Source organism: Pelodiscus sinensis, chromosome 5, assembly GCF_049634645.1.
Source record: "Pelodiscus sinensis isolate JC-2024 chromosome 5, ASM4963464v1, whole genome shotgun sequence".
NCBI lineage: Eukaryota > Metazoa > Chordata > Testudines > Trionychidae > Pelodiscus > Pelodiscus sinensis.
The window spans coordinates 58,894,746-58,916,487 of NC_134715.1; the positions used below are offsets into that span (position 1 = coordinate 58,894,746).

Sequence of the window (21,742 nt, forward strand, 5' to 3'; positions counted from 1 at the left end):
GGTATTAGTTTATGTCTTCATTTATACTGAGCCTATAAGATTCTGAACTCTTCCTTGAACACCTTCAGCTCCTATTGACTTTATTGTCATGCTGAAGGATTAGTACATTCCAACTCCAGACCCTTATTCCCAGTGGAGCACTTCTGCAGACTATAATAGAAAATGAGAACATTTCTGCAATATAAAAAAAAAAGGATAAATAATCATATAGCAAGGCAATCATTCTCAGTTGTATCCTGTAGGTTAAAATTAGCATTCAGTAAAAGGAAATCTTTTGGTATGAAATCCTGTATGGTTTTAGAGTCATTTCTATATGAAGTTATTTAATTTCTGTAGAACCTTGTCCCTAGTATTTATTGCTATTAATCCGTATAGGAATTTCCCATAAATGTATGTTTTAAAATAGCACAGTTAAGGAGCTTAATGGAGTTCTAACTGCTTCTTTTCATTCATCTGTCACTGACCATTTTTGAAGAAAAGATATTGTTACTCTATTCTGCTATGAAAAATTCTGTTTTCTCCTACTTCCTATAAAATTCAGTTTTCCATGATTTTACAGTGAACAATTTTTAGATTTCTTCTAGCAAAATGATTTAGAAATTGTTTTTAGATCATCCCAGTAACTTCATCTTAGTTGACTAATAACGCAATAATAAATAAAATGATATTTTAATCATACTTAATGGCACTTTCATTACTAATTTTAATTTAAAAAGAATGTTGGGGATGTGGAATACATTTTCTGTAAGTCACAGAAACTTAATGGCTTTTAGATAACCATTTTATATTGGTTTAAGAAAGTGGGGTTTGTTTGTTTTTGTTTTGCTGGGGATGGAATAGAATATGGAGAAGAATAAATATTTATTTGCTTATTATATGAACACAGTGGTGAAACAATAGGCAAGAATATCTATTCCGTATGTTCTTCTGTCCACACAGGTGGTAAGGAGAAAAGGTTAAACAGATCACATTTGTTATACTAATTGTAATACAGGGTGCTTACAGGAGTTAAAAACTAGTATTTTGTTTCCCAGCTCATACAATTTTTTGCCTATAAAATAAAGAGAGATGATACAGCGGTCTTTTTACATTTTGAATTTTTGAAAGTGAGTTTGCTGAATAGTCACATTAAAAACAAATAAACAAATCTACAAGCAAAAACCCACCTCTAAATAGGTAGGAACAACTTAAAATTTACTGAGACGTGTTTTTGTTTTTTTTCTTTTTGAGTCTCCTTTTCAAAGCATTTTAAATGGTAGAAAAAGGAATGCTGAATAAAGAGTTGTATTAAAAACTATAACATCCCATGCATTGCGTTATTTGAATACTTGACACATGGTTCTTGTTCAGTAAGAAGTATAGCAAGAGGTAAAAATATAGTTGTTGTAATGACGTATCATCTAATAAATTTAAACAAAAGTTCATAGAGATGAGGCACTTTTTAAATAAAGTTCAGATACAATTTCTTTTTTTCATAATACTGGGTAGAAAAATACCTTGTAAACCTTTTTTTACAAGACTTGTTCAAGAATGAATCGACTTTGGACTGCCTATAAATGATTACTGTAGCAGCAGAAAAATAAATGTCTGTCTTGGCAGCATATAGAATTATACCGTAGTTACTGTCTGTTTTCTGAACAAACATCATTAAATCTTCTCACCAGATGATTAGACTGGATTCTTGAGAGCCATCCTGCATAAACAGGGAAAAGCAGTAAAGGTACCCAGAGTAGCAGGAGACAGCACATCACATTTTTGAATAATTTCATCCAGCTATCTGTGCAATCAGGCAAAGTTGATTCTCTTGAGAGGAAAATCAATGATTTAGGAATAGGAAAAAGACAAAAATCTGTCTAGATTGTGGGGAAAAGTGATTTGATAAGGTATTCATAGATTTTTTTAAAGCCAGACATTCTTACCATTATGATCCTCTAATCTGACATCCTGCATCAATCACTCAGGCAATAGATCCTCACCTATCAGTTTCTCCATTAAGTCTGTAACTGATGACAAGTGTCAAATTCTATTTTGTGCATGCTGGCTGAGTGTTCAAGACATAATCTGTTGGGTGGGAAGAGATCTGAAGTTTTGGTGGATCAACACCATATTTAATTTTAACATATTCTAGGATCATCACAAACTCATTTGTTTTCTTTTTGTCTTTTTTAAACATGTCCATTCTCATTTTCTCTTTCTCTGATGAATGCTGACCATCTTCCCACCTCGTACTTTTTGTGACACATTCAAAATATTAAAAGAAATACCTCTTTGTTTCTGCATATTACTCACTCTTTTGTGCCAGCTTTCACCCTCAACAATGTATAAGCATTTCAAAGCAGGTTACCTTTATCTGGTGGCACTCAGTTTTCTTGTGCTGCAGTATTCTGGATGCCCATGGCACTGTATAAATAAATAGTAACAGTATCATTATAGCTGCTTTTTGTGCTTCTGTAGCTCACAGTCAGCTTTAATTTGATTAGAAAAAGCACTTTTAATTATAATGAAAATCAGTCTGAACCTGAATTTCTCCCCCATAGAAACCAGAATTAATTAATTATCAGTAGGTCAGTTCAGATAAAATAAGAATTTACCTGAATCTCTGACCATGCCAAGAACTGAAACTGTTTAATATCTGAAAAAATCAGATAATATGTTATGATTTTTATTTATTTCTGCTTTCTGCTTCTGTTCAGGACTGGGATATTATGCCAGAAAAAAATTGCAGTCCTAGTATTGTATTTACTAACCAGCAAGAACTCCTCTAAATACTGAATGTGTTTTTTCACAAGAGCTCTGTCCCAATTTACAGACCAAAGAGGAATCTAGAAGCTGTCAGCTTGAGGTTTGCCCATCAAGAGTCAAGCTGCAGAGGTGATTCGCACCATGATTTCCCCAAATATTCCCATATTTTCCTTGCACAGAGCCCTTTTACACTTTGAATGGACAACTCTATTTCATATAAAGCACAGCTGTTGCCAAACACCTATGAATGAAATCACATTCATGTTAATCAAGGCTGTCAAGTGATTAAAATTAATTGTGATTAATCATGTTATTTAAAAAATTAATCACATGATTAATCATATTGTTAAACAGTAATAGAAAACCGTTTATTTCAATGTTTTGGACATTTTCAAATATACCAATTTTAATTACAACACAGAATACAAAGTATACAGCATAATCTTTGTTTATTTTAATTACAAATATTTGCACTGTAAAAAACAAAAGAAATAGTATTTTTCTGTTTACCTAACAGAAGTACTACAGATTGAACCTCTCTACCCCAGCATTCTCTGATCTGGCAATAACCATGATCTCACATGATTTTACTTAGCCACATGTCCACTTATCCTGCAGTCCCATAAAGTTTGTTTACAGCCACCAGTCCTGGCTCTCAGTGCTCTGTGCTGTTATTTAGCTTTAATTTACCCCTAAATATCTTCTAAAAGCCCGGTAAGCAGTGGAAGTGTTGACAATACTGACCTCATGTAGTTTGGCAAATTCTCTGGTTCCACATCAGTCAGGTTCTAAGGGTGCTGGACTAGAGAGGTTCACCCTGTAACACAGTCTATGTATCATGGATGTTGAACTTAGGAATGTTGTATTATGTATAGAAATAACTAAATTCAAAAATAAAGCTTACAGTTCCATTCAGTTCTCCTTCTTATTCAGACAATGCTTAGTTCAGAGAAACAAGTTAGTTTACATTTGCAAGAGATAATACTCTCTGCTTCTTGTTTACTATGTCACCTTAAAATTAGGCCAGGCATTTGGATAGCACTGTTATAGCTAGCATTAAAAATAATTCAGTCAGATACATTAAAGATTCATATGTCCCTTCATGCTTCAGCCACCATTCATATACATCTCTGCTTGATAACAATCCAAAGTAATGTGGATTAATTTAGGCCTGTACACAAGTAAGTATGAGGGGGCTCTGTTAGGGTAGTGGTTCTCAAACTGTGGTCCCAACACTAAGGAGCCCACACTGATGCTCCATCCTTGCACCCTCTCCCCTGTGAGGTTGGAGTGCTACTGCTGGCTTCCCTCTGGGGGTGGAGGGGACCCACAAGCCTCCCCTCTGGATCTGCTTCATGGGGAAGAAACAGAGCCAGAAGTGGCTCGGCACTCTGCCACTCCCCTTCCCCGTGCCCCAGCTGGGGAAACAGCAGTGCACTGACATGCTGCCTGGAGGCTTTCCTTGCTGCTCCTATTGGCTGGAATCCAGCGAATGGGAGTAGCAGGAGGACGTGCCTGAGACACGGTGCCTGGTTAGAGGCATGGGGCACAAAAGCAAGTAAGTGCTTTCCCACCCCTTATGTCTAGACCCCACACCCTTACTGTGTGCTCCTGCACTCCTCTCCCCCCGCCAAGACCCCGCATCCTAGCTTGCTTCTGTACCCTCCTCCCAGCCAGACAGCCCACCCCAGACTACTCTTTCACCCTGACCCTTGGCCACATGCCCTATCCCCAGCCTGGTCCTGCACCCTTCCCCATGGCCAGACACCCTACCCCCTACCATATTTCCCTGTAAGATGCACGCTTGTGTGGCCACTCACACTCTCCACCTGTCCACCTCATTTGTAGAGCCCTGCAGCACCACTCATTTTCCTCCTCTTTCTTTTGGGCCTCTCTTAAATTATAAACAATTTTTAATATGCTTCTATGCCTTGCCTGTATGTGATTTTGGTCTTTTGTTGACAGAATCTTACTAGATTTTTATATTTAACTATGTGTGGTTTTGTTTGTGGGGCAATAGTCTGGAAAAAGTGGGAAAACAAAACATTAATTTACTATAAAAATAATCTTGTAACAAATAGCAGAGGGGTAGCATTGCTAGTCTGAATCTGTAAAAACAATGAGAAGTCCTGTGGCACATTATAGACTAAAAAAATTATTGAAGCATAAGCTTTCATGGACAAAGACCCACTTCCTCAGATGCATGTAGTGGAAATTCCAGAGGCAGATATAAATATACAGGGGTAAGAAAAGAGTTCCAATCAAGAGAAAGGTTAGCGATAATGAGGTGAATTCAGTCAGGGAGGATGAGGCCCTCTTCTAGCAGCTGATGTGGGTGTGAACACCAAGGAAGGATAAACTGCTTTTGTAGTTGGCTAGCCATTCACAGTCTTTGTTTAATCCAAATCCTAATGACACTGGAGGCATGTCTACACAGCAGGGCTAAATCCGAAATAAGCTATGCAACTGGAGGTACGTCAATTGTGTAGCTTAAGTAGAAATAACTTATTTTGGCCTTTGGCGCTGTCTACACAGCAGGAAGTCTGAAGTAGAGCACTCTTCCTCTGACTTCCCTTACTCCCCATAAAATGATGGTTACAAGAGTTGGAGTAAGAAGTCCTCCAGCTCGACTTTATATTGACAGTGTCAAAATAACTTTTTGTAGTGTAGATGCGGACTATGTTATTTCATAATAACATTAGTTATTCTGAAATAATACTGAAGTGTAGACATACCCTAGGAAAATAAGAGTCCTTGAGACTGAGCAAAAGTGTCAAGTGTTATGCTTGATTTCTTAAACTATCCTGTAAATCTTCTGAAAGAACACAATAACATTTAATAAAAAAGTATGTTAGGTGCTACTTAAGGCTAAAGACATTTTTGCTATCTTTATCTGTAATGTCATGAAAATGTACCTCAAGGACTTTAAAACATACAAATAGATAATAAATATATCTTCAGTTTCACACTCAGCTCAGTGCATGCTGGACAGACTTTTCAGACTTTATTCAAACCTGCATGAATACTCATACATTGCAGACAGTTAAATATCTTACTAAATCTTAATGCATTAAGTAGAACTACCATGTAAAGCAAATAGAAATGCAGGTTTCTCCTCTCAGGCTTGAAAGAGTAATATATTTTCACTCTCACTCTCAAGTGTTTGTGCCTGGTTTTTAGCTTAAGAAATCTGGAATGTTAGGGTTTTTAGGACAAGACTTGTTGGAGGTTTCAGATACAGGCTAAAAGCTCAAACTTTAACTGAAATGATGGGTGTTTTTAATATTTCCCAAACACGTCCTGGATATTAGACATTTGGAGTTAGATATATTTTTAACCTTACCACCCTCCCTCACCAAAATAGGTAAATACTAACTAAAACCAAATCTTTCACCACCTTCATCTGCTTACATGTGAATATCATGGAATTACAAATAAAACAAAAATAGTTCACCAGCTACCTACAGAATTTCAGAGTATTCAAGACCTAAATTCCAAATGCAAAAAAAAAAAAAAATCCAAAGAAACAAAAAACAAGGCTTTCATTATGTATCCTCAACAGCATAAACATTCAAAATCCCAATTTATATCTTGCTTTGCAGCTGCCCATAAATTGCAATGCCACTAGTACTATGTAATGTGGGTACCTGTCCACTAGGTTATCAGCTGATACCACAGACCCCTTTCACATAAGCCTTACAGGGATTCCCAAACTTTTTGACACAGGGACCAGTAAATCCAGTCACAAGCTTTTGGAGGACCAGTAACATTCATTTGCATATTTGCATATTCATTAAGCAAATTATGAATATTCAAATAAGTCGTTTCTGGTCCTCCCAAAGCCCCCAGTGCCAGCGTTACCAAAGCTTTTAATACAGTCACCTACAATATTCTTGCCAGCAAGTTAAGGGAATATGGATTGAATAAATGGACTGTAAGAGAGATAGAAAGCTGGCTAGATCAGGGTTTCCCAAACTTTTTACTTTAGTTGGAACCCAGTTTTTTTAGTACTGTTTTTTGCAGCCCAAAAATATAAACACATATAAAAAAAGAATGAAAAATGAATAAATTTTCAGTTTTCACCCGGCTGCATCCTCCGCCCAGCCTGGGCCAGGGCTTGGGGGACCCGGCACTGCATGGGCACTCCAGGAGGCGGGAGCAGGAGCTGTCTAGGAGGAAGGGTGCAAGGAAGGGCAGGGTTGACAGGTGTCCGTTTTTTTTTACCAGACAGTCCGGTATTTGAGGGCTTTGTCTGAGAAACAAATTGAGAAATGACCAGACATATAAAATGTCTGGTATTTTCTAATTAGGTAAGTTTTATTATAATTAGGTGTATCAGCCCTTAGCTGCAAACTGCCTGGATAGTAGATGTGCTCATGCTGCCTGAATGTGTCTACCTGCCAAGCAGTTCACAACTACTCAAGGGAGGGTAGGGTATGTAGGGAGGGGGGAGGCAAAATGGAACCTCCAGGCAGACTCACTCCTCTGCCAGGGTCTGTAGGGTCTGTATGTGCCCAGGTCAGTCCTGCTCCCCCCCCCCCTTTCTCCTCACGATCTCCCACTCAAGCCCTGCTGCTCCTGTTCAGCCCTGCTTCCGGTGGCCAGTTCCCCCCGCCTCCCACCAATCTCCCCTGTCAGCCCTGCTCCCCCAGTGACCCCTCCCCAACCAGCCCAGCTGCCCCCGGCCAGCCCTGCTTCCCGCAGCTGGTTCTCCCGTCCTCTTCCTCCTGTTCTGGCCAGGCCCCCCCTCCCCTGTCCAGCCCTGGTTCCTCCACCTGCCCTCCCCGATTTCTGTTGGATAGCCCCACTGCCTCCAACCCTGCTTCTGCCACCTGCCCGCCTGTGGCCCCCCATCTCCATGGGACAGCCCTGCTACCCCCAACCTTACTTCCACCCCCTGCCAGCCTCCCCATCTCCGCAGGACAGTCCTGCTGCCCCCAACCCTGCTTCCACTGCCCGCTTGTCCCCTCCACCCCCCATCTCTGCGGGACAGCCCCGTTGCCACCAACCCTGCTTCTGCCGCCCGCCCACCTGGATCTCCACAGGACAGCGCCGCTGCCTCCAACCCTGCTTCTGCCGCCCACCCACCTGTATCTCTACGGGACAGCCCTGCTACCCCTAATCCTGCTTCCACCGGCCACCAACCCGCCTGTCCTGATCTTCGCGGGACAGCCCTGCTGCCCCCACCCTTATTCCTAGCAGCCGGTTCTTCCTTCCCCCCGCTGCCACCTCCTCCCAGCCCTCCCCGCTCTGCTCCCCTACTGGCAGCCACGCTGAGGCCTGGTATTTTTTTCCCGCAGCCCAGTACCGGGCCGTGGCCCATAGTTTGGGAAACACTGACATAAGCTATTGAATAGCCATTATATATCAGATGACTTTCAAACATTATTAGCTGGAGTTTGATTATGCTACTACTAATTACCAAAGTGCTTATTATTGTGAGTAGTCCCGTTGATGCTGGGACTACTCACAGTTGTGGGCCGTTGTTTTAATGTTCTTGTTTTAGTATTCTTTCTTCTATAATATATACATCTAAGATATTTCTTAGTAACAGGTGGGTGCCACAGTTGCACACATCTGAACAAGCCCACAAGACTGCAATATTGTTGCACAAGACAAAACTCATACTGCTTATGGATAGAAAATCTTAGAGGGAATACAGCCTGCTCCTGAACCCCACCTCCTGCCCAGACCTTGCACTCTCACTCCCTCCTGCACCTCATCTCCCACCCAGATCTGGCACCTCCATCCCTATCCCACTTTCTGTGGGCATCCACAAAATCCACTAACCCCAAAACCTCAGAAGAGTAATTTTGGCCCATGGGAAGCCCTGAACCTAAGTCCTCCCAGTCCTGCCTCTTCCCCCTGTGAGTCTGGAGCACCAGAGAAGTGAGATGTCTCAGTTGGGGGCCACATCAATGGCTTGGGGAGGGGGAGAGGTGGTTGGAGGGTTTTTTGTTGTTGGTTTTTTTTTTTTTTTGGTTTTTGTTTTTTTGCTTCTTACTTTGGTCCCCAACTTATTTGTCTGTGGATCATTGGTCCCTGACCCAAAAAATGTTCCCCGCCCCTGCCGTAAATTTTAAAAAAAAAAAAAACCTTTTGTGTTGGACATAAATTAATATTTTACTTTACTAGGGGACTGTGCCTGCTGCTCAATACTCTTTCCATCCCCCCTCTCTCTGGCCGCTTTTGTGGCCTGAGAGCATGATGATGTCATTCTGTTGCCTGTCAGGAAAAATCTTTTATTTATATATATATATATATATATATATATATATATATATATACACACACACACACACACACACACACACACACACACACACACACACACAGAGAAAGAGAGAGAGAGAGAGATTTAAAATGAAGTTTGATAAACTGACAAAATTTGAAGTGCTTAATCTGTTTAATAAACTCTAACAGCCCTAATGAAAATCTCAACCTTAAGCAAGTGAATCCTGATGTTAGGGTCCATCAGCACTGTGGAAAACCCCCATCCTATGTCAGTGAGTCTTAGAGCCTGGATCATCTGACAGGCTGGTACTCCTGCGCTACAAATGGCAGTGTAGATTTTTCTGCTTAGTCTGGAGTCCAGGCTCTAAGACCTCACCCCCTACACACAAGGTCTCAAAGCTGATATCACAAGCCCACTACCCCAAGTCAGTTGATGCATGCTGAAGGGACTGTTTTTTTTTTTTTTTTTTTTTTTGCTTGTTTACTTGGGGTTATTTTGTTTTATTGCAGTGTAGCTGTATAGAAGATTTTATCTGCATAACGGTTTTGTGTTTAGTGAATATAAAACTTGTTTGGAAACCTACCTACTTATGTATGGTGGTTTGGGATCCTTTGATGAAAAAGCATCATAGAATTGCAAAATATAATAAAACCATTTTGCAGCTTTTGCCAAATGGAATATAATATTGCACCAATGTATTAGTTCCCCTCATAAATATAAATATCCAAACTCAGCTGAGAGACTTCATAGAACATAAAGCCCAAGACAAGGCAAAGCTGAAGCATTCATTATCAAAGCAAGAGCCCATTATGTTGTCAAAATGATCTATTCAAATTAATTTATGTCTAGTTTAGCAAATGACTAAAAGTAAAACAATGGAATATACCAAAATCCAGTAAAAAATTAGCTTGCACAGTACAATATGCCAGATGACTGCATACTCAGGACAACCTACAGAGATTTAAGAACATAATTCTGTTGATCACTGCATTGGTTTCCTTATGATATGTGCTTGTTTGTACTCGTGTGAACTCCTTTAATGAATGTGAAACATTTAGGAAACTAAGATCCCACTATGTTGGAAAAGATTGATCTGACATCCCCGGTCTGTATGGCTGTGTTGCTTTATCCCCTTTGATCCAGCTGATTAACATATATGGGGATTACATCTGAGTACTAATAACAGAATAAAATATTTGCTAGCTAGTTATTTTTTACAGAGATTTAACATTCAAATTAGAAAAACGACACAAATAGTTTAACAATAAGGGAACAAACTGGTGGGTTGGATCACAGAGATCCCCTTGAGACTGTCACATGATGGACTCATCATACCACTGAGCCCACCAGCCTGCTCTTTGAGGCACCCCACTACTCTCTTCTGCTGAGTCTGAAGCTCTGGTCATTCCTAGCAAAGCCAAAGAGTTGGGGAAGCAGCCTTGTAGCAGAGTAACACAGACACTGAGAACAGCTCAGTTTTAGGAGGGTTCTGTCACTGGGACTTAACACTCATGTACACAGCCCCAGTGGGACCAAAACCTCAAATAAAGCTTTATACAGAGAAAGCTCATAGTTTGCTCCCTTTATCAATGAAAGAAAAACATGCACAGCTGTTGTTCCCCCCAGGATTCTGGGTGTGATAATAAGCAAAAGTGATGATATTACGTATAAAAAGTAGGATATAAGTGTTTGCAAGTGATGACAATAATTTAACAGTAAGTTTCTAAGCTAAAATAAAACAGAATGTGCTAGCTAAGCCTAACAGAAATTGCTGCAAATCATAATTTCTCACTCTTGTTCTTATTTCAGCTAAAGGTCTTCTCTGGCTAAATCTGACCTTCTCCTGACTTGGGTCTAGCAATTTCTTCACCCTCATTAGAGTTCTTTTTTTCCAGGTCCTTTCACAAATTCTTTTGTGGTGGGAAACATTCTGTGAAGTCAGTTGAAGACAATAATTGTTTGCTTCCCATTCCTTAAATAGAATTTGCTCAGGGCAGGAAGCCTTTGTTCCATTCACCCCACCCTTATGGAAAATTACAAAATTCAAGATGGATTTCAGCACCAGGTGCCATGGTCACAAGTTTTTACAGGAACAACCATAGTACAGTAAAACTCTGGGGCTGTGTCTACATTGGCACCCTTTTCCGGAAAAGGGATGCTAATGAGACACATCACAATTGCAAATCCGCGGGGGATTTAAATATCCCCTGCGGCATTTGCTTTTACATGGCTGCCGCTTTTTTCCGGCTTGGGGATAAGCCGGAGAAAAGCTCCAGTCTAGACGTGATTCTCCGGAAAATAAACTTGAAAGTAGGAATAAAAGATCCTCTGGAAAAGGGTTTATTTGCCGGAGAATCACGTCTAGACTGGTGCTTTTCTCCAGCTTATCCCCAAGCCGGAAAAAAGCGGCAGCCATGTAAATGCAAATGCCACGGGGGATATTTAAATCCCCCGCGGATTTGCAATTGCGATGTGTCTCATTAGCATCCCTTTTCCGGAAAAGGGTGCCAATGTAGACACAGCCCAGTGGGCCGGCATCCAATGGTCCGGCACTCCTGATGGTCCGGCACCATCTGGAACCCAGAAGTGCTCTGGGCAGCCGGACAATTGGAGCTGCTCTGCCCCCAGCTTCCCTGATTCAGCCACTGCTGAAATTGACCAGCGGCTGACTCAGGGAAGCCGGGGACAGAGCAGTTCTGCCCCTGGCTTCCCCGAGTCAGCCGCTGATCAGTTTCATCAGTGGCTGACTTGGGGAAGAGCCTTAGTTTACTTTGTTTTATTATTCACTTTGATTCACCTTGGTTGATGGTGACTCAAAATGGTTTATTAATATGTGGTCTATCTGTTCTTAAACTTATTAAAAATAGAGTGTAAGTTGGATTTAAATGGTGCATAGACCATACGCTGACTCTTTGTGACAGGTGACTTTCATTCGATAGATACGAATATTTCTGTTCACTCTTCATCTCATATACATGTAAGTCATATTTCATAGAAAAAATATAACATCCCATCAATAGTCTTTCTTTCAGGTTAGGTATTATTGTGATAATAATTATAACATTTTGTTGGGTTAGAACTATTTTAAATTTTGCCATGAAAATTATGATGAAGCAAAAAGCTGCTATTTTTGTCCAGTTCTAATTAATAAGTCTGTTTATATAATATTACAATTGTATATTTTGAAGCCTATTTAACATCTAACTTCCACTAAAAAGCTCTATTTCATTATTACCTAAAGGAAATAATTCCATCACATGGGCAGATTGAAACTATTTTGGCAGAACCCTACATAACTCTTTCTTGGGGCCATGTCAAAAGAGATGTAGGTTACAGAGAATTAATACTAGTTGTGAAAATATCCATTTGTGCTCAGGAAGATTGTAAAGAAATCTACTGCCTTAAACAAGAAAATAACCATTATTAGACAAATAGGGCTTGATTGTGCTGTTAACCCTGTGTAAGTCAGAAGTATCTGAAGTGATGTCCGCTGATTTACGCTGTTATATAAGTGTTATATAGCCTTGACTTTTCTATCAGTGAAGCTGGTTCCAAATACAGTGTCCATTGATGTTAATAATGCTCTCCTAAGTGAAAGAGGGATGAAGCCTCCAATATATAGGAAAAATAAGATATTATTTACACTGTACATGCACGTGTATGCGTGTATGTGTGTGTGTGTCATATATATATGTGTGTGTGTATATATGCTCTTTATCTTGTATATAATTGTGGTAAGCATCACATAAACTCTTGTATTTCACTAATCATAATCTAAATTTCAAATAAGCATATAACATTAGAAATAGTCTGTGAGTTAAGAGACATAGGTACTGTTCTTGATTCCATCATTGATTTAATATAGGAATGTCACCAGATCACTATCTCTCAGTTTACCCATATGTATAGAGAGGTAACATGTTTGTACATCACTTTGAGATCTTCCAGTTAAACATGATGTTTATGTAAAAATTTTATACAAAAGGACTTTATGCTTAGCTTGTAAAGATCACCATATCCCTCCCCCCTCTCCCCCCACCACTACCACTGCATGTTTTCCCTGAGTATTTGTTATACTTCTGAGGGGTAGGAGACTAAAAATCAAGTAAAATGAATGGAATAAAAAGCTTTTATTCCCCCTTTTCAGCCATTCATTGCAACGCTAACCAAAGTTCCTTATATTAAAAGCTTTGCACATCACATTTCCATACTGTGAAAAGATACGCAGAAGGAGTATTGCCATTCTCAGGGATGCCCAATAACATGTCAGATACCTAAAAATCATGAGATTGGCTTGAAAATCATGTGTGTGTAAACAAAAATAAAGTTGTTCTTTTTGTATTTCACTTTAGTTTGTTGAGCTTTTATGAGGAAGCTCATTTCAGGTTCAAAATTCAACCTCTAATGCACATGCAAAAATCTAGGACTCCCTGCTGGCTGCAGGAGAAAGATTCTACTTACCAGCTCCTAATTTGTGGTATGGAAAAGCTATCCCTGAATTGCCTTTAAAATAATCAGTTTAGGTTTTTTAAAATCAGTTTTCAGCTTGAATTATAGCTCATGGAATGAAAACAGAAATGAATAGAGTAACATTATGTATGCATATTACACATCTCTGAGCCACTAGGGACCACTGAAATCCAGAATTATTCATCTCTTGAGGAGGGCAAGTTATGTTTGCACCAGTGTGCTTATTTGGAGGTTTGACCAACAGGAAGAAACTTTTAAGTATATATGATATCCTACAAGTGCCTAGACAAATGAGACTGAATCAGTACATTCCCAGGCTACCCTGACCATTCTTCCTCATCAGTTAGGCTTGACAGGTTTTGGCATGGCATTAAAGAATTGCAAGTGAGCTCTACCTTGCAGCTTTGTTGCACTAAGACTAAAACTACCCTTTGAACAAAATCTAGGGTTGAATTTACTCTGACTGTAATAATTATTTATATCCATACATCACAGTCTATGAAATCTTTAGGATTTCTTTATTTATACTGCATGGTACTCACCCTTCTATAGCACTTATATGCCAAGATTTTGGTTTCACCTATAATATTTTTTCTTGAAAGAAAGCATATACCTTGTCCAGAGAAAATCAATTTTTTAACTAAATTAAAACCCAGACTACCTGATTTTAAAAACATCATAAAGGAATAAGTAAGGAATAAAAAGATAATACAGGAAGAAGCTCAGCAACAGACTATCCAGTTTCTTGCACACAGTGTATGACTACCTGCCCTATGGACAGGTGACATATGTACGCATTCAGTGTAAGGAGCTAGTGGCCCTTAGAGACTGTGTATGGGTTTTGGACACCAGAGCGACTGAACAGGAGGAGCCTACAGGAGACAGAGGGGTACATAAATGAGACTTTCCATGACACAGTAGAAAGGTCCCAACCTGTAATCAGACAGCCACTGTGTGGTGGTGGAGGGTGAAAGAGAACATTCAACTGGAGCAGAGGGAAATGATCCCATAATTGTAACTCTCCTTCCAGATGATGATGTGATATCCTCTCCCTCCAGAGGAAGGAACTCCAATTATTAGAAAAAGTCAGGTATTGGTAATGGGGAATTTGATTATTAGAAACATAGACAGCTGATTTGCGATGACCGCGAGAACCACCTGGTAACTTGCTTGCTAAGTTGCAGATCTCTTAAGACATCCAAATAGACTTATGTGTAGTGTTGGGGAGGAGCTGCTGGTCATGGCACATGTAGGTACCAGTGACATAGGAAAGGATAGGAGGAGGTCCTAGAGGCCAAATTTAGGCTCCTAGGTAAGAGATGGAAATCCAGGATCTCCATGGTAGTATTCACTGAAATGCTTCTAGTTCCATGTGCAGGGCCAGGTAGACAGGCAGAACTGGAGTGTCTCAATGTGTGAATGAAATGATTGTGTAGGGAGGAGGAGTTTTACATTTATTAGGAACCAGGGAAAGTTTTGGGTAAGAGGGAGCCTTCATAAGAATGATGGGCTCCACCTGAACCAAAATGGAACCAGATTGCTGGCATTTGAGATTTAAAAGATTGTAGAGCAGTTTGCAAACTTAATGGCTGGGGAAAAGCTTACAGGTGGGAGGAGCGCATGGATCAGATCCTCCTTAGGGGAGGATCCATTAATAGAGATTCTCTTTTGTCCCATTAAAGAAGAGAGGGTGGAAGATAATAAAATGTGAGTAAGAGCTGATGAGAGAGAAACAGTCACAGGAAAAAGAGTCCCATTCAATCATAAGTTTTTAAAGTGTTTACATACAAACACTAGACATCTAAATAACTAGAGTGGCTTGTATTAAATGAGAATATTGATATAATAGACATCACGGACACTTGGTGGACTGAGGATAATCAATGGGACACAGTACTATCAGGGTACACAATATATTAGGAGGACAGAACAAGTCATGCTAGTGGGGGAGTGCCACTATATGTGAAAGAAAGCCTAGAATCAAATGAAGTAAAAATCTGAAATGAACCAGACTCAATGAATGAATGAAACTCCTTGGTCAGGACCCAACTGTTTACTCTCTGCTGAGCAGCTCCTTCTATTCTGGGGCACCTCAGCAAGTCACGCTCTGGTTGTCTTTTTTTAAAAGCTCCTCTCCAATTGGCCAAGGTTCTGTGCAGGCTCCCTCCAGCCTGCTTAATCCCTTTCAGCCAGTGTGGGGGAGTCGCCCCACCATAAGTCTCAAAGGGGTAGGCATGTTAATTGGTAACTTTAAAAATGAGTAGTCCTGTGACATGTGAGAGACTAAGGAAAATATATAGAATCATGAGCTTTCGTGAGCAAAGCCCACTTCATCAGATAAGTTGGAGTGTGAAGTGGGTTTTACCCACAAAAGCTCATAATTCTATATATTTTGCTAGTCTCTAAAGTGCCACAGGACTATTCATTCGTATTAATAATGAGGATTTCAGCTATCCCCAGATTGACTGGATACATGTCACCTCAGAACAGGATGCAGAGATAAAGTTTCCTGACACCTTAAACAACTGCTTCTTGTAAGAGCTGGTTCTAGAACTACAAGTCAACATAGTTTTTGTACTGAGAAATCTACTAGAATTCTTTGATGTGGTCAACAAGCAAGTGAACAAAGGGGATGCAGTGGATATAGCGTACTTAGATTTACATGAAGTCTTTGACAAGGTCCCTCACGAAAGGCTCTTACACAAAGTAGGCTGTCATGGGATAAGAGGGAAGGTCAGTTTTAAGACTGCAGAGAGGAAATTAGAGGTGTTCCCTAAAGATCCATATGAGGACCAATCATATTCAACATTTTTCTAAATGATCCAGAGAAAGGAGTAAACAATGAGGGGGCAAAATCTGCAGACGATACAAAACTGCTCAAGATAGTTAAGTCCAAAACAGACTGTAAAGAGCTTCAAAAGGGTCTCTCAAACTGGTAACTGGGCAACAAAATGTCAGATAAAATTTAATGTTGATAAATGCAAAATAATGCATATTGGACAATGCAATGCAAATATGTAGTGCCTAGTATAACAGAACCCAAATTGGCTTGTGATCTCTAATGGCTACCGAGATCCTCCGTAGTCTGGTCTGGCAACATCCATGGTCTAGCATGATATTTATCATGGACACTATAATTTACAGGGTTTTTTTCTTTTCTCCTTTCCCCTCCCCTCTTTTTCCCCTTTAAATTTGTCCCTCTGTGCCTCTTGCTCCATTCATCATCCGAAGAAGTGGGTTGTGCCCACTGAAGTTCACTATGCTATCTATATTTTTGTTAGCCTCTAAGGTGCTACAGGACCACTCATTTTTAAAGTTTTTCCAAGAGCCCAGTAAGCAGTGGAAGTGTTGGTAATGCTAGGAGACAATATTGACCTCCCGTGTCTAGCAAATACACTGGTTGGCGCCATTCGGGTCTTGAGGGTGCCTAGAAAGGTTCAAAGTGTACCAGTGCATAAATGTTAGGGAATAATAATAGCATAATGCTATGGAGTTGAGGTTTAAACGCTACCTGTTTTCCTCTCTAAAGAAATTTACGATCCATCAGTAATAAACATGATCACATGCCTCCATGAAGCATACCAACTGTTAAACCACATGAAATGTAGGGCTGTCATAAAGTGTTAATGGCATAGTGTAGCATAAACTGCATGTTAGAGGTACCTTGGTAATGAAATTAATTATACAGAAAAAAAAATTTTAAAAAAAGAAAAGGAAACCTCTGCCCAATGATTTCTGTAGTTTAAAAAAATGGTTAGACTTAGAATGTATTATGAATGGGAAAGAAAGTAAAATTGAAGTACAGGTTGAACCTCTAAAATCCAGGACACTCTGATCTGGCAACATCCGTGGTTGCCAGATATTGCTGGACAATATTGCCCCAGCTGGCTGGATTCAGAAGCACAGCCCAGGTTGGGCTGGCAGTGTGCAGTGCATCCCCAGATGGGGTTGGAGGCAGCGGGACCAGAGGAACAGCTCCGGCTGAGGTTGACAAGGTGGGGAGCTGGCGTGGTGGAAAAAACAGCCTTGGTCAGGGCTGGTGTGGTGCCGGGGAGGGGGATGCAGCCCCAGTCAGGGCTGGCAGCAGAGAGTGCAGCCCCATCTGGGATTGGAGTCAGGAGCTCAGGCCTGTCTGGTGCTAGCAGCAGAGAGCGAAGCCCAGGCCCAGGCTGGAGTCAGTGGGGCCAGCAGCTGGGAGCACAACCTGGACTGGTGCAGTGGGGGGAGGGCACATCCCCAGCCAGGACTACGGGCAGGGGAGCTGGCCCTTATGTGGGACTGGCATGGTTGGGGATGCAGCCCCTGCCAGGGCCAGCATGATGGGGGGCTGGAGGCAGCCGCAGGCAGTAGGGAGCGCAGCCCCAGCTAGGAGCGGAGCCTACAGCCATGTAGGGAGGCTTGACCTTCCCTTGTTCAGGAAACTCCATGGTTCAGGACCACTCAGCTCCTGAGAGTGCTGGAGAAAGGAGGTTCAACCTGTATTCTAACAGATACGAACTGATGATATATGCTCATCTTGAGTATTGCATTCAGATATAGTTAATCCATTTCAACTTGCATAAATTGGTCTGTAGAGCACTCATTTGTTTGCTAGCAAGGAGTTAAGTTACCTTGTTGATGATGAGTAGCAATAGCAATAACAACCATGGGTTCAATGTCCGCTGGTGCCCGATGCCTCCCTCACTATTTCCTTCCATCTTTCCCTGTCCAGTGCAGAGTGGCTTAGTTTTTGTACACTAGCTCCACACCGATCTACTATGTCATCTACCCATTCCCTGTGGGGTCTGCCTCTCCTATTCGAACCATCCATTTTGCTGAATACCAGGCACTTGACTTTTCGTTTGTCATTCATTCTGCAGATATGCCCAAATAGCTGTAACTGCCATTGTATAAATTTCTGCAGTAGGTTTTCTTTCGGCTGTATCTTCCTATATACACCTCTTTGGTGACCTTCTGCATCCATCCTATTCTCAGGATCTTTCTGTAACAACTCTTGAATGCCAATATCTTTCCCTTCAAATCTTTCATTATCACCCATGTCTCACATCTGTACAACATTCTGCTGAATACATATGTACTGCTGTTGTTTATTGCATGTTATCAGAGTGCTCAGTGTTTCACCAGATATAGGGGTAAATGTTTTCCAGACAGCAAAGATTCTAATTAAAACAATACAGAGATCCCCAAATGAAGGTCTTTTGTCTATGGACCAGGTACGTGTGGGAATCCACAGAGAGCACTCTGGTTGATGAGTGGTTCACATTTTGTATTGGAGTTCTATTTAACAGTCGTTTACAGAGGGCAAATTAATATTAAGAGCTGCTTTAATAAATGGTTAATCAATTATTATAGATTCCAACAATTCAACAGATCAATTTAACCAGGGCTTATAACCATTTATAACACCTTCTACTAATGTGCTTATAATGCTCCATAAAATACATTAAACAAGCTTATAACACATAGCAATAATTTATTAACCTTATATAAGCTTATTATAGTGGGATATTAATGAAGACTGTAATGAAAAGGGAAATCTTGTCATTTCCTATGGCTTAAATTGCTCAAAAAATACTAAAACAAATATTTTCCAAACATCACTTTTCTATGAAACATTTGCTATAATTGCATACTTGTAGTTAGGAGGAACGGTCTAAGTCCTAGTTTAGATTAATTATTGTACATGTGACCCTTTCCTCTGGATGCTGCATATTATTGCTTTCTATTAAAATGTATGGACTCCTGTGAGGAAATAGAACCCCAAATGACAAGAAAATGGCCTAATCCCAAAGAATATTGTATCATCTGTTTTATTTGTAAGGTATTTTTTTCTTTAGTGGATTGATAATGATAGCCTTGGAAAACATGTGAAAGCTTTAACTCTTTACCACTCTTTAATTCATTATATTTAATACTTTTTCAGTATACATCTGCTCTAACCTATGATGCTGTTCAAGTGATGACTGAAGCTTTTCGTAATTTACGTAAACAAAGGATTGAGATCTCCAGAAGAGGAAATGCTGGAGATTGTCTTGCAAATCCTGCAGTGCCCTGGGGTCATGGTGTGGAAATAGAGAGGGCATTAAAGCAGGTAGTCTCTCTATAACCAACTCTGGAATTAATGTCTGTCTGTAATACTCTGTGAATGTTCTGGAAAAATCTTTCTGCCTCATAAAATAAGCTTTGTTGGTGATTTAGAAGAGCAGCATCATTATATCACCTCTCCCCTCTCCCTCCCCCCCCCCCCCCCCGGAAATATTTTAGTAACTTAAGGTTATATAATTTGTCAGATCAATCTAAATATAGTCTTTTTTTTTCATCAGTATCCAGTCATGGAAATGCAAAATGTTTATTGGGGATAAACAAATTTAACTTTACCATTATTTCCATTCTTACTTCACATAGGTTCAGGTGGAAGGTCTAACAGGAAATATAAAATTTGACCAGAATGGAAAGAGAATAAATTATACAATAAACATCATGGAACTCAAAAATACTGGTCCTCGGAAGGTAATTATAATTCTAAATGCCCTAAAAAGTTGTACTCTGCTAAGTGATATGAAAAGGTAGGTGACTGAAAGATATAGTCAACTAAAGGCCTTTTTTCAATTAAGTTTATTCATATGATTATATTTTAATGGTCTTGCAGAGTAAAGAAAAAATGTGCCCTGTTTGTTTCTAATAAATATGATCTTTTATTTCTGGTAAGTACCATGTGAAACTATAGCTTATTTTATTTTAAATACATTATGGAAATTTGTTTTGTTTCCTTCTGGTTAGAGCAGATAAGTGAGAGCAACTACCTCAAAGAAACATTAATGATGACTTTCACAACTGATGATGCAAAATACAACTTTGCAGAGAATAAATGTCATTAATGCATTCTCTAAATGTGATTTTTTTTCTCTCCCACATCACAAGCCATTCAGAGAAAAGCCAAATAAAGTAGCAGTGAATATTTCGTCTTTATTTTTATAATCATTACACTTCTCCTTCATGACTTTTAAACCAAAATCAAATGATATGTGCTTGAAAATTTCAACCAGTGTAGTAGGAAAAATTAGTATTAAACTCTGTCTATAAAAATCTGTCTATTAGCTCATCTATCTATTTCTGTCTAATTCCTGCATGTTTATATAGGTAAAGCAGTAGTTACAGTAACTTTCTGTGGTATATTTGGAGTCGGTATGGTATGCTTGAATGTAATAAGATGTTTCCATGCAAAGGTTCATATTCACTAGTGTCCATACATTCTACAAACTTTTTCAGATTGGATATTGGAGTGAAGTGGACAAAATGGTTGTGAATCCCATTGATGGTCCTCTTGGGAATGAATCCTCAGGACTAGAAAATAAGACTATTGTTGTCACCACTATTTTGGTAATTAACTTAAACACATTCCTTGTGAGAACACAATCTATGTTTTAGTAGTATAATGAATTGTTGAACCACATTGTATTAGTTTACTGTTATGCCACTTCATACCTATAATACAGAAGCCTCTAAATTGCTATTTTTATGGAATATAAATGGAATGAGTGATGCTGCCCAATTGCTGTTAAAGAAAGGATGATCAGTACATGGACTTGCTTTGTAAAAATCAACGTTATTTTGACTGGTAAACTTAGTTGGAAAATTATTAAAAAATCTGTGCCAGCTACAAGTAACCAATAGCCTGATTTCCAAGACCTGTTTGTCTGAATGGAAAAATTGTATTTTTTTAAATCCACTTTCCATACTCATTAATAAATGAAGTTCACTAAATTAACAAAAAGTATTTAGGAGCATCAGAGCCATTTTGAACCTCTTTACCAAAATGAAGGAATGAATAAGAAACTTAATCTTCTGTGTCATTTTAAGAGAACATTATATACTGTTTGTAGTAATGTCCTCTAATTTATACAGTTTCTTAACCATGGATATATACTGGGAGAGAAACCAGCTGTTTTGTCTGAAAGATTTTTGTGGAAAATATATTGGGGCAAGAATCATTGTGAACCTATGATTTTTCACCTATTTTGCTAGTGGTAAGAATATTGCTGCACAGCTCTAGTTTATTGTTTGGACCCCTTCAGTATTTCTATGCAGATATTGTAATATTGAGGGGGTGAGTGAGAGAGGTAACTGAAAAACCGGGAAAACCCCTCTCAGATATTACAGTTTTGAAAAGAAAACTCCACAAGCCACACACTAATACGCAAATGTACAAAAGTAAACTAAAAATATATATTAACATCTCTTCTCTCCACAGTGTATACACAACTCCCATTACACTCATGGTAATCATGTAAATAT

The 21,742-nt window shown here is 39.5% G+C and overlaps 1 protein-coding gene across 15 annotated transcripts in view; it reads left to right on the forward strand.

Moving 5' to 3' along the window:
- GRIA2 (glutamate ionotropic receptor AMPA type subunit 2) overlaps window positions 1-21,742 on the forward strand; it is a 140,699-nt gene that overhangs the window by 83,951 nt on the left and 35,006 nt on the right. For all 15 annotated transcript variants that reach the window (XR_012904189.1, XR_012904186.1, XR_012904187.1 and 12 more), the window contains 3 exons: window positions 19,371-19,538; window positions 19,853-19,957; window positions 20,717-20,827. Coding sequence is in view for 10 of the 15 variants with exons in the window: in XM_075930122.1 (XP_075786237.1) it covers window positions 19,371-19,538; window positions 19,853-19,957; window positions 20,717-20,827 (384 nt within the window). In the remaining 5 variants the exon portion in view is untranslated. The remainder of the gene's footprint in view (window positions 1-19,370; window positions 19,539-19,852; window positions 19,958-20,716; window positions 20,828-21,742) is intronic.